This window comes from Gasterosteus aculeatus, chromosome 7, assembly GCF_964276395.1.
Source record: "Gasterosteus aculeatus chromosome 7, fGasAcu3.hap1.1, whole genome shotgun sequence".
Taxonomy (NCBI): Eukaryota; Metazoa; Chordata; class Actinopteri; order Perciformes; family Gasterosteidae; genus Gasterosteus; species Gasterosteus aculeatus.
In genome coordinates, this window is record NC_135694.1 from 24,376,581 (window position 1) to 24,393,585 (window position 17,005).

At 40.6% G+C, this 17,005-nt stretch overlaps 1 protein-coding gene across 1 annotated transcript in view; it reads right to left on the reverse strand.

Moving 5' to 3' along the window:
- Positions 1–17,005, reverse strand: part of grm5a (glutamate receptor, metabotropic 5a) — a 102,966-nt gene that overhangs the window by 82,859 nt on the left and 3,102 nt on the right. The window contains exon 6 of the mRNA XM_040181533.2: positions 16,062–16,311. Within this exon, the coding sequence (XP_040037467.2) occupies positions 16,062–16,311 (250 nt within the window). The remainder of the gene's footprint in view (positions 1–16,061; positions 16,312–17,005) is intronic.

A 17,005-nucleotide genomic window follows, 5' to 3' on the forward strand; every position in this document is an offset into this window, starting at 1 on the left:
CTTTCTGGCTTGAGGGCTATGACTTTTCAGCTTTCTACCTCTTATGCTTGAATTTATATAAATCAATAATCATTAATATTTTAACATGGTTTTCAAATGGAGTTTGCTTTCAAATCCTCCTAAACTTCTTCAACTTTCAGATTTTTCAGCTTCGCAAATCTTTCAGCTACAGACACCATTTAAACTTTCAAATGTTGACACAGGTCTAAACTATTTTATGAAAAAAACTGCTTGTGGATATCTATTGTACTTTTTTCATAATCACTGATTATGTTTCACTAGTTTTTCGCTCCGTTTCTGACTTTTACATGAGTGTGTATTGCGTCTGCTACAGTGGAGAGCTCGACGGCTAGAGTGTGGGGCATCGCAGGAATCTGGTTAAAAAAATATGGAACTTCTGTCCTTGCAGCCAAAGTATACACTCTAGAGGCTTCATTTCTTCAGATTAATGAGGGTATGGTTGTGCTGATTGGATTAATGTGTTCATGGAATCCCAGAGTTTTTTAGTTTTGGCGCAAGGAGTGTTTGAGTGACACAACCTCTGCCAAAAGCCCCATAGGCTCCAATACAAATCTGCCGACATATTTCTCACAAAAATCCACAAGGTACACGTTCTGTCAACGGCCATAGGAGCCGTATTCATTACCGGACAGACATAAAAACACATCCACGCGTTCGGTAGAGTCTTGGGTCTCATACAAACGCCGTATTTTTTAGATAGCTGTTATAGTTTTGAGCTGGTTCTCATTTGTTTGAGGTGTGGATTCTGTGTAACTCGCTGTCCTGTGTCTGCACTTTTGCAGCCGCACAGGTGCGTCGTTGTCGTGGTTACGAGCACTCACACGCTGCAGGATCTGTCTGTGGCTCACAGCTGCTCGCTCCTATGACCTGATTAGTGGAGTCACATGACGCAGCTATGCTTTCTGTCAACAGACCAATATGATAAAGACACTAGCCCCCCTCCCCCCTCCACCCTGACCTCTACTTACTGTTAATCACTCTCAGTCAGTCAGTCAGTCTAATTCTCCTCCCCTCTCCCTCTCTTCCTCACCACCATTCCCTTCCTCACCCTCTCACCCTCCCTCCCTCTATCTACACCCCCCCACCCCACCCAATCCAATAGGTGCGCCGTTGCCGTGGTTACTCGTAAACACGCTGCAGTATCTCTGTGTGTGACTCACAGCTGCTCCAATGACGTGATTAGTGGAGTCACATGACGCAGCTATGCTTTCTGTCAACAGACCAATATGATAAAGACACTCGCCCCCCCTCCCCCCTCCACCCTGACCTCTACTTACTGTTAATCACTGTCAGTCAGTCAGTCAGTCTAATTCTCCTCCCCTCTCCCTCTCTTCCTCACCACCATTCCCTTCCTCACCCTCTCACCCTCCCTCCCTCTATCTACACCCCCCCACCCCACCCAATCCAATAGGTGCGCCGTTGCCGTGGTTACTCGTAAACACGCTGCAGTATCTCTGTGTGTGACTCACAGCTGCTCCAATGACGTGATTAGTGGAGTCACATGACGCAGCTATGCTTTCTGTCAACAGACCAATATGATAAAGACACTAGCCCCCCCTCCCCCCTCCCCCCTGACCTCTACTTACTGTTAATCACTCTCAGTCAGTCAGTCAGTCTAATTCTCCTCCCCTCTCCCTCTCTTCCTCACCACCATTCCCTTCCTCACCCTCTCACCCTCCCTCCCTCTATCTACACCCCCCCACCCCACCCAATGCAATAGGTGCGCCGTTGCCGTGGTTACTCGTAAACACGCTGCAGTATCTCTGTGTGTGACTCACAGCTGCTCCAATGACGTGATTAGTCGAGTCACATGACGCAGCTATGCTTTCTGTCAACAGACCAATATGATAAAGACACTCGCCCCCCCTCCCCCCTCCACCCTGACCTCTTCTCACTGTTAATCACTCAGTCAGTCAGTATGTCTGTCTATTTCTCCTCCTCTCTCTCTCCCTCTATCTCTTCCTCACCACCCCTCCCTTCCTCACCCTCTCACCCTCCCTCCCTCTATCTACTCCCCCCCACCCCACCCAATCCAATAATTTCAAAATAAAAGCCCCATGGAGGGAATTTTTACTGTAATGTCTGTGATGAGGCCTATTAATTAAAAACTTTTAAGTGTGAATAACAAACATTCTGTCTCCCACTACGAATATTACTCGTACTTCTAGTACTACAACTGATACTTCTACTACCATACTACTAGTATTTCTACTGCTATTAATACTACAACTACTACTAATGTTATTACAAATACGACTATGGCTAATAGTATTACAGCTGTTTCTACTGCTATTGATACTAAACCTACTATTACTGCTAGTACTACTAATACCACAATTATAACTAATACTACTACTAATATTACTACAAACAATTTTAAACAAATTTAAGCTCCTGCAACTTCTGTTTTTAGAAAATCTATTGAAATTCAGCTTCCCCACTTCCTGTATTTTCAGCAGTTCTTTAAAATAATTTCAGCTATTCTTATGCCTCTATCAACAGCAATTTTTCAATATTCATTTCTGTATTTTTTTGCAATATTTCAAATTTATTTCAGCTGTTTTCAATTCTGCTTTTTCAGCAAATCTATTGAAATTCCTTTCAGCTTCTCCCATTTCTGTATTTTCAGCAATTTCAAATTCATTTCAGCTTTTCTAATATCTATAATTTCAGCAAATGTATTCAAATTCCCTTCAACTTTCTGTATTTTCAGCTATTTTAAAAAGTTCATTTCAGCTTTCAGCTTTTTGCATTCCAACGCATTTTCAGCAGGAAATGCATTTTCTAGTTGTTGGAATGCATTGAGATGCATTCCAAGTATTGTTCTTCGAATCTTTATTCCGACTTATTATTATGTTTCTTCTATTTCTTCCGCGCCCCCTTTCAACTCCTTCACATTTTCAGCTATTAAAATCCTTCAAATATTAAAATGTTCAGCTCCTTTCTGGCTTGAGGGCTATGACTTTTCAGCTTTCTACCTCTTATGCTTGAATTTATATAAATCAATAATCATTAATATTTTAACATGGTTTTCAAATGGAGTTTGCTTTCAAATCCTCCTAAACTTCTTCAACTTTCAGATTTTTCAGCTTTGCAAATCTTTCAGCTACAGACACCATTTAAACTTTTAAATGTTGACACAAGTCTTAACTATTTTATGAAAAAAACTGCTTCTTGATATCTATTGTACTTTTTTCATAATCACTGATTATGTTTCACTAGTTCTTCGCTCCGTTTCTGACTTTTACATGAGTGTGTATTGCGTCTGCTAGAGGCGGGACCTCGAGGCTAGAGTGTGGAGCAGCGCAGAAATCTGGTTAAAAAAGTATGGAACTTCTGTCCTTGCAGCCAAAGTATACACTCTAGAGGCTTCATTTCTTCAGATTAATGAGGGTATGGTTGTGCTGATTGGATTAATGTGTTCATGGAATCCCAGAGTTCTTTAGTTTTGGCGCAAGGTGTGTTTGAGTGACACAACCTCTGGCAAAAGCCCCATAGGCTCCAATACAAATCTGCCGACATATTTCTCACAAAAATCCACAAGGTACACGTTTTGTAAACGGCCATAGGAGCCGTATTTATTACCGGACAGACATAAAAACACATCCACGCGTTCGGTAGAGTCTTGGGTCTCATACAAACGCCGTATTTTTTAGATAGCTGTTATAGTTTTGCGCTGGTTCTCATTTGTGTGAGGTGTGGATTCTGTGTAACTTGCTGCCATGTCTCTGCATTTTGCAGCCGTTAATGATCACAGGTGCGTCGTTGTCGTGGTTACGAGCACTCACATGCTGCAGGATCTCTGTCTGTGGCTCACAGCTGCTCGCTCCTATGACCTGATTAGTGGAGTCACATGACGCAGCTATGCTTTCTGTCAACAGACCAATATGATAAAGACACTCGCCCCCCCTCCCCCCTCCACCCTGACCTCTTCTCACTGTTAATCACTCTCAGTCAGTCAGTCTGTCTAATTCTCCTCCTCTCTCCCTCTCTATCTCTTCCTCACCACCATTCCCTTCCTCACCCTCTCACCCTCCCTCCCTCTATCTACACCCCCCCACCCCACCCAATCCAATAGGTGCACTGTTGCCGTGGTTACTCGTAAACACGCTGCAGGATCTCTGTCTGTGGCTCAAAGCTGCTCCTATGAGCTGATTAGTGGAGTCACATGACGCAGCTATGCTTTCTGTCAACAGACCAATATGATAAAGACACTAGCCCCCCTCCCCCCTCCACCCTGACCTCTACTTACTGTTAATCACTCTCAGTCAGTCAGTCAGTCTAATTCTCCTCCCCTCTCCCTCTCTTCCTCACCACCATTCCCTTCCTCACCCTCTCACCCTCCCTCCCTCTATCTACACCCCCCCACCCCACCCAATCCAATAGGTGCGCCGTTGCCGTGGTTACTCGTAAACACGCTGCAGTATCTCTGTGTGTGACTCACAGCTGCTCCAATGACGTGATTAGTGGAGTCACATGACGCAGCTATGCTTTCTGTCAACAGACCAATATGATAAAGACACTAGCCCCCCCTCCCCCCTCCCCCCTGACCTCTACTTACTGTTAATCACTCTCAGTCAGTCTAATTCTCCTCCCCTCTCCCTCTCTTCCTCACCACCATTCCCTTCCTCACCCTCTCACCCTCCCTCCCTCTATCTACACCCCCCCACCCCACCCAATGCAATAGGTGCGCCGTTGCCGTGGTTACTCGTAAACACGCTGCAGTATCTCTGTGTGTGACTCACAGCTGCTCCAATGACCTGATTAGTGGAGTCACATGACGCAGCTATGCTTTCTGTCAACAGACCAATATGATAAAGACACTCGCCCCCCCTCCCCCCTCCACCCTGACCTCTTCTTACTGTTAATCACTCAGTCAGTCAGTATGTCTGTCTATTTCTCCTCCTCTCTCTCTCCCTCTATCTCTTCCTCACCACCCCTCCCTTCCTCACCCTCTCACCCTCCCTCCCTCTATCTACACCCCCCCAACCCACCCAATCCAATAATTTCAAAATAAAAGCCACATGGAGGGAATTTTTACTGTAATGTTTGTGATGAGGCCTATTAATTAAAAACTTCTTAGTTTGAATAACAAACATTCTGTCTCCCACTACGAATATTACTCGTACTTCTAGTACTACAACTGATACTTCTACTACCATACTACTAGTATTTCTACTGCTATTAATACTACAACTACTACTAATGTTATTACAAATACGACTATGGCTAATAGTATTACAGCTGTTTCTACTGCTATTGATACTAAACCTACTAATACTGCTAGTACTACTAATACCACAATTATAACTAATACTACTACTAATATTACTACAAACAATTTTAAACAAATTTAAGCTCCTGCAACTTCTGTTTTTAGAAAATCTATTGAAATTCAGCTTCCCCACTTCCTGTATTTTCAGCAGTTCTTTAAAATAATTTCAGCTATTCTTATGCCTCTATCAACAGCAATTTTTCACTATTCATTTCTGTATTTTTTTGCAATATTTCAAATTTATTTCAGCTGTTTTCATTTCTGCTTTTTCAGCAAATCTATTGAAATTCCTTTCAGCTTCTCCCATTTCTGTATTTTCAGCAATTTCAAATTCATTTCAGCTTTTCTAATATCTATAATTTCAGCAAATGTATTCAAATTCCCTTCAACTTTCTGTATTTTCAGCTATTTTAAAAAGTTCATTTCAGCTTTCAGCTTTTTGCATTCCAACGCATTTTCAGCAGGAAATGCATTTTTGTTGGAATGCATTAACGATGCATTCCAAGTATTGTTCTTCGAATCTTTATTTCTTCATCTTCAACTTCTTCTATTTCTTCCGCGCCACCTTTCAACTCCTTCACACTTTCAGCTATTAAAATCCTTCAAATATTAAAATGTTCAGCTCCTTTCTGGCTTGAGGGCTATGACTTTTCAGCTTTCCACCTCTTATGCTTGAATTTATATAAATCAATAATCATTAATATTTTAACATGGTTTTCAAATGGAGTTTGCTTTCAAATCCTCTTCAACTTCTTCAACTTTCAGATTTTTCAGCTTCGCGAATCTTTCAGCTACAGACACCATTTCAACTCTCAAATGTTCACACAAGTCTCAACTATTTTATGAAAAAAACTGCTTCTTGATATCTATTGTACTTTTTTCATAATCACTGATTATGTTTCACTAGTTTTTCGCTCCGTTTCTGACTTTTACATGAGTGTGTATTGCGTCTGCTAGAGGCGGGGCCTCGCAAGCTAGAGTGTGGGGCATCGCAGAAATCTGGTTTAAAAAGTATGGAACTTCTGTCCTTGCAGCCAAAGTATACACTCTAGAGGCTTCATTTCTTCAGATTAATGAGGGTATGGTTGTGCTGATTGGATTAATGTGTTCATGGAATCCCAGAGTTTTTTAGTTTTGGCGCAAGGAGTGTTTGAGTGACACAACCTCTGCCAAAAGCCCCATAGGCTCCAATACAAATCTGCCGACATATTTCTCACAAAAATCCACAAGGTACACGTTCTGTCAACGGCCATAGGAGCCGTATTTATTACCGGACAGACATAAAAAGCACATCCACGCGTTCGGTAGAGTCTTGGGTCTCATACAAACGCCGTATTTTTTAGATAGCTGTTATAGTTTTGCGCTGGTTCTCATTTGTGTGAGGTGTGGATTCTGTGTAACTTGCTGCCATGTCTCTGCATTTTGCAGCCGTTAATGATCACAGGTGCGCCGTTGTCGTGGTTACGAGCACTCACATGCTGCAGGATCTGTCTGTGACTCACAGCTGCTCCTATGACCTGATTAGTGGAGTCACATGACGCAGCTATGCTTTCTGTCAACAGACCAATATGATAAAGACACTCGCCCCCCCTCCCCCCTCCACCCTGACCTCTGCTCACTGTTAATCACTCTCAGTCAGTCAGTCTGTCTAATTCTCCTCCCCTCTCCCTCTCTATCTCTTCCTCACCACCCCTCCATTCCTCACCCTCTCACCCTCCCTCCCTCTATCTACACCCCCCCACCCCACCCAATCCAATAGGTGCGCCGTTGTCGTGGTTACTCGCTCACACGCTGCAGGATCTGTCTGTGGCTCACAGCTGCTCCTATGACCTGATTAGTGGAGTCACATGACGCAGCTATGCTTTCTGTCAACAGACCAATATGATAAAGACACTCGCCCCCCTCCACCCTGACCTCTGCTCACTGTTAATCACTCTCAGTCAGTATGTCTGTCTATTTCTCCTCTCTCTCTCTCTCTCCCTCTATCTCTTCCTCACCACCCCTCCCTTCCTCACCCTCTCACCCTCCCTCCCTCTATCTACACCCCCCCACCCCACCCAATCCAATAATTTCAAAATAAAAGCCCCATGGAGGGAATTTTTACTGTAATGTTTGTGATGAGGCCTATTAATTAAAAACTTCTTAGTTTGAATAACAAACATTCTGTTTCCCAACCCCCCTCACCCAATTCCATCATTACAAACTAAAAGCTTCAATGATTATCTGTACCTTAACCATGAAGCGGTTTCGTTGAAATACGCATTGCTCTTTCAAATACTACTATAACCACTACGAATATTACTAGTACTTCTAGTAGAACTACAACTGATACTTCTACTACCATACTACTAGTATTTCTACTGCTATTAATACAACTACTACTAATGTTATTAAAAATACTACTATGGCTAATAGTATCAGTATTCCAGCTGTTTCTACTGCTATTGATACTAAACCGACTTCTACTGCTAGTACTGATACCCAAATTACAACTAACATTACTACAAACAATTTTAAACCTCTTTTTATTCATCTCAGCTTTTGTTATTTCTGTACTTTTTAAAATTCATTTAAGCTCCTGCAACTTCTGTTTTGCAATATTTCACATTTATTTCAGCTGTTTTCATTTCTGCTTTTTCAGCAAATCTATTGAAATTCCTTTCAGTTTCTCCCATTTCTGTATTTTCAGCTATTTCAAATTAATTTCAGCTTTTCTAATATCTTTTATTTCAGCAAATGTATTCAAATTCCCTTCAACTTTCTGTATTTTCAGCTATTTTTAAATATTCAGCAAATGTATTCAAATTCCCTTCAACTTTCTGTATTTTCAGCTATTTTTAAATATTCAGTGCAGCTTTCAGCTTTTTGCATTCCAACGCATTTTCAGCAGGAAATGCCTTTTCTAGTTGTTGGAATGCATTGAGATGCATTCCAAGTATTGTTCTTCTAATCTTTATTTCCGACTTATTATTCTATTTCTTCCGCGCCCCCTTTCAACTCCTTCACATTTTCAGCTATTAAAATCCTTCAAATATTAAAATGTTCAGCTCCTTTCTGGCTTGAGGGCTATGACTTTTCAGCTTTCTACCTCTTATGCTTGAATTTATATAAATCAATAATCATTAATATTTTAACATGGTTTTCAAATGGAGTTTGCTTTCAAATCCTCCTAAACTTCTTCAACTTTCAGATTTTTCAGCTTTGCAAATCTTTCAGCTACAGACACCATTTCAACTTTCAAATGTTGACACAAGTCTCAACTATTTTATGAAAAAAACTGCTTCTTGATATCTATTGTACTTTTTTCATAATCACTGATTATGTTTCACTAGTTCTTCGCTCCGTTTCTGACTTTTACATGAGTGTGTATTGCGTCTGCTAGAGTGGAGAGCTCGCGGGCTAGAGGCTGAAGCAGCGCAGAAATCTGGTTAAAAAAGTATGGAACTTCTGTCCTTGCAGCCAAAGTATACACTCTAGAGGCTTCATTTCTTCAGATTAATGAGGGTATGGTTGTGCTGATTGGATTAATGTGTTCATGGAATCCCAGAGTTTTTTAGTTTTGGCGCAAGGAGTGTTTGAGTGACACAACCTCTGCCAAAAGCCCCATAGGCTCCAATACAAATCTGCCGACATATTTCTCACAAAAATCCACAAGGTACACGTTTTGTAAACGGCCATAGGAGCCGTATTTATTACCGGACAGACATAAAACACACATCCACGCGTTCGGTAGAGTCTTGGGTCTCATACAAACGCCGTATTTTTTAGATAGCTGTTATAGTTTTGCGCTGGTTCTCATTTGTTTGAGGTGTGGATTCTGTGTAACTTGCTGCCATGTCTCTGCATTTTGCAGCCGCTCGTTAATGATCACAGGTGCGCCGTTGTCGTGGTTACGAGCACTCACACGCTGCAGGATCTGTCTGTGGCTCACAGCTGCTCGCTCCTATGACCTGATTAGTGGAGTCACATGACGCAGCTATGCTTTCTGTCAACAGACCAATATGATAAAGACACTCGCCCCCCCTCCCCCCTCCACCCTGACCTATTCTCACTGTTAATCACTCTCAGTCAGTCAGTCTGTCTAATTCTCCTCCCCTCTCCCTCTCTATCTCTTCCTCACCACCCCTCCATTCCTCACCCTCTCACCCTCCCTCCCTCTATCTACACCCCCCCACCCCACCCAATCCAATAGGTGCGCCGTTGTCGTGGTTACTCGCTCACACGCTGCAGGATCTCTGTCTGTGACTCACAGCTGCTCCTTGTGACCTGATTAGTGGAGTCACATGACGCAGCTATGCTTTCTGTCAACAGACCAATATGATAAAGACACTCGCCCCCCTCCCCCCTCCACCCTGACCTCTTCTCACTGTTAATCACTCAGTCAGTCAGTATGTCTGTCTATTTCTCCTCCTCTCTCTCTCCCTCTATCTCTTCCTCACCACCCCTCCCTTCCTCACCCTCTCACCCTCCCTCCCTCTATCTACACCCCCCCACCCCACCCAATCCAATAATTTCAAAATAAAAGCCCCATGGAGGGAATTTTTACTGTAATGTTTGTGATGAGGCCTATTAATTAAAAACTTCTTAGTTTGAATAACAAACATTCTGTCTCCCAACCCCCCCTCACCCAATTCCATCATTACAAACTAAAAGCCTCAATGATTATCTGTACCTTAACCATGAAGCGGTTTTGTTGAAATACGCATTGCTCTTTCAAATACTACTATAACCACTACGAATATTACCAGTACTTCTAGTAGAACTACAACTGATACTTCTACTACCATACTACTAGTATTTCTACTGCTATTAATACAACTACTACTAATGTTATTAAAAATACTACTATGGCTAATAGTATCAGTATTCCAGCTGTTTCTACTGCTATTGATACTAAACCAACTTCTACTGCTAGTACTAATACCCAAATTACAACTAACATTACTACAAACAATTTTAAACCTCTTTTTATTCATCTCAGCTTTTGTTATTTCTGTACTTTTTAAAATTCATTTAAGCTCCTGCAACTTCTGTTTTGCAATATTTCACATTTATTTCAGCTGTTTTCATTTCTGCTTTTTCAGCAAATCTATTGAAATTCCTTTCAGCTTCTCCCATTTCTGTATTTTCAACTATTTCAAATTAATTTCAGCTTTTCTAATATCTTTTATTTCAGCAAATGTATTCAAATTCCCTTCAACTTTCTGTATTTTCAGCTATTTTCAAATATTCAGCAAATGTACTCAAATTCCCTTCAACTTTCTGTATTTTCAGCTATTTTTAAATATTCAGCAAATGTATTCAAATTCCCTTCAACTTTCTGTATTTTCAGCTATTTTTAAATATTCAGTGCAGCTTTCAGCTTTTTGCATTCCAACGCATTTTCAGCAGGAAATGCTTTTTCTAGTTCTTCAACTTCATCTTCTTCTATTTCTTCCGCGGCACCTTTCAACTCCTTCACACTTTCAGCTATTAAAATCCTTCAAATATTAAAATGTTCAGCTCCTTTCTGGCTTGAGGGCTATGACTTTTCAGCTTTCTACCTCTTATGCTTGAATTTATATAAATCAATAATCATTAATATTTTAACATGGTTTTCAAATGGAGTTTGCTTTCAAATCCTCCTAAACTTCTTCAACTTTCAGATTTTTCAGCTTTGCAAATCTTTCAGCTACAGACACCATTTAAACTTTTAAATGTTGACACAAGTCTTAACTATTTTATGAAAAAAACTGCTTCTTGATATCTATTGTACTTTTTTCATAATCACTGATTATGTTTCACTAGTTCTTCGCTCCGTTTCTGACTTTTACATGAGTGTGTATTGCGTCTGCTAGAGGCGGGACCTCGAGGCTAGAGTGTGGAGCAGCGCAGAAATCTGGTTAAAAAAGTATGGAACTTCTGTCCTTGCAGCCAAAGTATACACTCTAGAGGCTTCATTTCTTCAGATTAATGAGGGTATGGTTGTGCTGATTGGATTAATGTGTTCATGGAATCCCAGAGTTTTTTAGTTTTGGCGCAAGGAGTGTTTGAGTGACACAACCTCTGGCAAAAGCCCCATAGGCTCCAATACAAATCTGCCGACATATTTCTCACAAAAATCCACAAGGTACACGTTTTGTAAACGGCCATAGGAGCCGTATTTATTACCGGACAGACATAAAAACACATCCACGCGTTCGGTAGAGTCTTGGGTCTCATACAAACGCCGTATTTTTTAGATAGCTGTTATAGTTTTGCGCTGGTTCTCATTTGTGTGAGGTGTGGATTCTGTGTAACTTGCTGCCATGTCTCTGTCTTTTGCAGCAGCTCGTTAATGATCACAGGTGCGTCGTTGTCGTGGTTACGAGCACTCACACGCTGCAGGATCTGTCTGTGACTCACAGCTGCTCCTTGTGACCTGATTAGTGGAGTCACATGACGCAGCTATGCTTTCTGTCAACAGACCAATATGATAAAGACACTGGCCCCCCCTCCCCCCTCCACCCTGACCTCTGCTCACTGTTAATCACTCTCAGTCAGTATGTCTGTCTATTTCTCCTCTCTCTCTCTCTCCCTCTATCTCTTCCTCACCACCCCTCCCTTCCTCACCCTCTCACCCTCCCTCCCTCTATCTACTCCCCCCCACCCCACCCAATCCAATAATTTCAAAATAAAAGCCCCATGGAGGGAATTTTTACTGTAATGTCTGTGATGAGGCCTATTAATTAAAAACTTTTAAGTGTGAATAACAAACATTCTGTCTCCCACTACGAATATTACTCGTACTTCTAGTACTACAACTGATACTTCTACTACCATACTACTAGTATTTCTACTGCTATTAATACTACAACTACTACTAATGTTATTACAAATACTACTATGGCTAATAGTATTCCAGCTGTTTCTACTGCTATTGATACTAAACCTACTATTACTGCTTATACTGCTAGTACTACTAATACCACAATTTTAACTAATACTACTACTAATATTACTACAAACAATTTTAAACAAATTTAAGCTCCTGCAACTTCTGTTTTTAGAAAATCTATTGAAATTCAGCTTCCCCACTTCCTGTATTTTCAGCAGTTCTTTAAAATAATTTCAGCTATTCTTATGCCTCTATCAACAGCAATTTTTTAATATTCATTTCTGTATTTTTTTGCAATATTTCAAATTTATTTCAGCTGTTTTCATTTCTGCTTTTTCAGCAAATCTATTGAAATTCCTTTCAGCTTCTCCCATTTCTGTATTTTCAGCAATTTCAAATTCATTTCAGCTTTTCAGCAAATGTATTCAAATTCCCTTCAACTTTCTGTATTTTCAGCTATTTTCAAATATTCAGTGCAGCTTTCAGCTTTTTGCATTCCAACGCATTTTCAGCAGGAAATGCCTTTTCTAGTTTTTTAACCAGATTCCTGCGATGCCCCACACTCTAGCCTCGAGCTCTCCACTGTAGCAGACGCAATACACACTCATGTAAAAGTCAGAAACGGAGCGAAGAACTAGTGAAACATAATCAGTGATTATGAAAAAAGTACAATAGATATCCACAAGCAGTTTTTTTCATAAAATAGTTTAGACCTGTGTCAACATTTGAAAGTTTAAATGGTGTCTGTAGCTGAAAGATTTGCGAAGCTGAAAAATCTGAAAGTTGAAGAAGTTTAGGAGGATTTGAAAGCAAACTCCATTTGAAAACCATGTTAAAATATTAATGATTATTGATTTATATAAATTCAAGCATAAGAGGTAGAAAGCTGAAAAGTCATAGCCCTCAAGCCAGAAAGGAGCTGAACATTTTAATATTTGAACGGTTTTAATAGCTGAAAGTGTGAAGGAGTTGAAAGGTGCCGCGGAAGAAATAGAAGAAGCTGAAGAATAAAGATTCGAAGAACAATACTTGGAATGCATCTCAATGCATTCCAACAATTAAAAAAGGTACCTGATGCTGAATGAACTTTAAACACCGGATATCCACCGTCAGACTGCAGCTTCTGCAGACACATCTGATCTGCTGTTTATTCAAAAACACTGTGGGCTTGGCCTAAATAAGCTTTCTTGTCTGTTTGAAAAGGTCTCTGTCTGTTATCATCCCTCCCACTAGACGCTTGTCTACGATCAACAAAGGCAGAAGGCTGATGATTACACCTCCTCACACGTGCATCCATGGGAGCACTCGTACCTCGCCGACACAAAGAAATGCACCCATCTCCTTCTAACGGGCAAAAAAAGCCAAGGAAGTCGGGTTTTTTTAAAGCGCTAACCAAACTGAGGTTATACAACAGTAGTGTGGGTGTTTTTTTTTTCATGATGCCTGGTTCTCTAGGTGGGGAGATCATTTCATAACACATCCTTAGAGAAGCGAGCACAGAAACGGTACACTGTTATAAAAAGGATAGGAATGGATATGAGAAAGCATGGATGGCTTTGACTCTGGATAGTTTGAATCACTCTCAAACCCACACAACGACCTCGGAGGGCAATATGCTGTATGCAGCGTGTTGCTACACCACCTACAAGCTTGAAGACACACACACAAGTGTGTGCTCTCACACACACACCCACTTACTCACACGTTCCGCTATTAATTCCCCTCGCACAACACAATAATGCTCAGCTTCCCAGCCAGATCTTTTCTGAGTGGATACTTTGCTTGGTAGTGGGACGAACTTGAGGCTGGAAATTTCTCTATTTCTAAAATTAAACTGATCGAGATGGGAAACAGCTGTCAGAAGCGATGGCGTCATTTTACCATAGTTAATTTGGTATCGTTTTTGTTATAGTACGTTAAAAAACCCTCAGTCACAAAACCGTATGCCAGAAAACGTACATGAGACAAAGAATAATTGCTAGTATGAATTTACACTCAAAATATTACAACCTTTTCATTATTCTTGCCCTATGACTACATCAATGACAAGGGTCAATAACACAATTCCACCTACAGCTGCAAATTAATAGAAAATGTCCAATTTTCATATTATTTGAGCAAGAAAAACCCAATATGTGACAAATGGATTACACTCTAATTAAAATAAATCTATGGTTAAAGTAGAAAAATAATCTGTACCTGATGACAATGGAATAGCTTAATTAATAAACAATAGAAAACTTTGAACTGAACTAAACTGGACAGGATGATTTTGTGCTCCACGATTTACACCTCTCGTCTTCGTATCTAATGCTACCAGTTTGCATTTTTGACTGGATGGGCTAGACAAAAAGTCAAGGAATGACCCAATTACTTCATATTTAATTGTGGGCAGCTTAATTGAATGGCAATATTTCCTGTTCTGTCGATATTTCTTCTTATAATAATTACATAATTGCACCGAAGAAAAAGTGTAATTAATCCAAGAGTTGCCGAAAAGCGGAGAGAAAACTGTTCTTGCTGATTTCAAGGCGTAATGTATGCAAGCATTCTCATTTCGGCATTTGGGTACAAACAATCTAAAGATGGACGGTGGCTCAGATACAAAGGTTAAAAGTTGGGTTAAGCAGCAACAAACAAAAAAGATCATCATCTTCCGTCTCTCTCGTTCTATAAATGGAACATATGTGAAAATGCACTGTGCACTAACAATGACACAAAGAAAGGTAGTGGAGGCAAAAAGGTGAGATCATAAACATGATGTTGAAGGACAGAGCCATTAATACGACACACATATAAATACACAAACTGACACAATTTGCCAATATCAACAGTACATCTCCTGTCAAATCCAAGAATAAATAACACTGAATCTTAACGAATTAACGCTAATATTTCCTAATGAACAGATGTCAGCTGTCTGGAAATTCTATGTGGAAATATGGATGAGAGAGTAGGATATTTCGCAATATGTAGTTCAAGGTTATTTTACGTTTCCTGCTGTCAGATTTGAGCGACAGCCTACATATGTGGCTCCTAATGAGGGAAGGCATTTATAGAACACGAGGGACAAGAGTGAGCTAGAGAGCTAACCCTTAAAATAAAACACGTTATTCTCAGAGAGATTGAAACCTCCTGCTCAATCAACCCCCTCTTTCACGCAAATGTTTCGTCCCCTTGTGTTTTTAATTGCATATTATCTCTCCTGCACCGAGTACAGTCTTAAACATTTTGTTCTGCCCTAAATGAACCTCTATGAGAACCATTTGAAGACTTCAAATTAAATATATACCCCAAAAAATAGTCTCCTTTATTAATTGGTCTATTTAGGTGGCCTCTCTTAGTAATACATCCCTGATACGCTGAATGTATTTGACTCTAAGCTCTCGCTTTTGTTTGTTGTGCTGTTGTAACAATGAAAATAATATTATACGATTAAATATTGATTAATGATTATTCGACTGTATTTCTGTGCAGGGCTGAATGTTGTTCCTATCAAACACCTCCCTCGTGCTCCGGGAAAACGACTGCATGGGTGAATCTTATTTGGAATGGTAGATAAAAACAAAGCAGGCCATGTTAGCCGAGTAACAGTGCATGCATACAGACCGAAAGGTATGAAGTGCAGAATTGTTTCTGTCCTATAATCACAAAGAAATTTGATTGAAAATACCTTCACATTCCCAGACCGCCATGAAGTTGACTGATGCGATGAAGATGGTACTAAGGATGACGATGAGAGAACAAAGATGCCGGACATGAAAACAGTTTGCATTGAAAATGAACAAAAACAAACAACCTGAAACACAAAACCCCCAGTCAATGCTTTCAGCCTCTGATTGAAGCAGAAATACATCCGCATCTGTGAAATTCAGTCATAAATTCCACATAGTATAACGCTCAACTCACCTTCCAACCAGCAGAAACTCTCCCACCAGACGCTGCCGTCTCATGGCCATCAATATGCCTCTGACCGTCATGCCCTCGCAGAAACAGGCCACGACCCTGGCTTTGGGCAGGTGGGCTCGGAGCTTCTGCAGTAGCTTATCAAAGCTCTGTTCGCCAGCGTTGCTGTATATCTTATCGGAGTGAGCAATGCAGATCCCCTCCTTTGCTGCCATGTCTTTAAACGCTTCCATGCCACTCTCGCCATAGTTACCTATGGAAGGGAATACGTGGAAAAACAAAACATTGCACAAGCACAAAATCTGGGATTTGTTGCCTGGTTAAAGCAATCAAGCCACCAGGAATCTGCAGTTTGCATCTACGTTCTTTCACTATGGCCCAAATGCTCTCTTGCGATTTCGTGAGACACACTGAGGCTCACGCAAACACAGGGTACACGATCAAATACACTGGTGTAATGCCGGTACAACACTTGGGAATCGAGTAAATTTGTCCCCATTATGGCATCTGTCAGGGGTTACATTCTGCTGTTTTTCCTGGAAATGAGGTCATCTACTTACTGTTGCTAAGCAAGTGTACTATCACTGTGCAGGACACTGTTTGAGGCATCCATCTCATTAAATCTTTGAGAATGTTCTATTCCCTTGTGGGGTATATGTCTCCTTGAGCGGTAAATATCATGTTCTTTAGCCTCCTTAAAGGGCAACAATAGAGATGCAACTTCATCTGCCTCTTTTCCTACATGTATGTATTGTATTTTCTTTAAATTATGTGTGGATTTGATCAAAGTCTATTAAAGCATCTATAGTTTTTACTCAATCGGAAAGTAACATAGATAGGTGAAAGCATTTAAATAAAATACAAATCGCATCATAAGTAACTGTTAAAGCAGCACAGAATTAGGGGGACAGAACACCACGATACTCGGAGAGTTCAAAGCCCTTGAC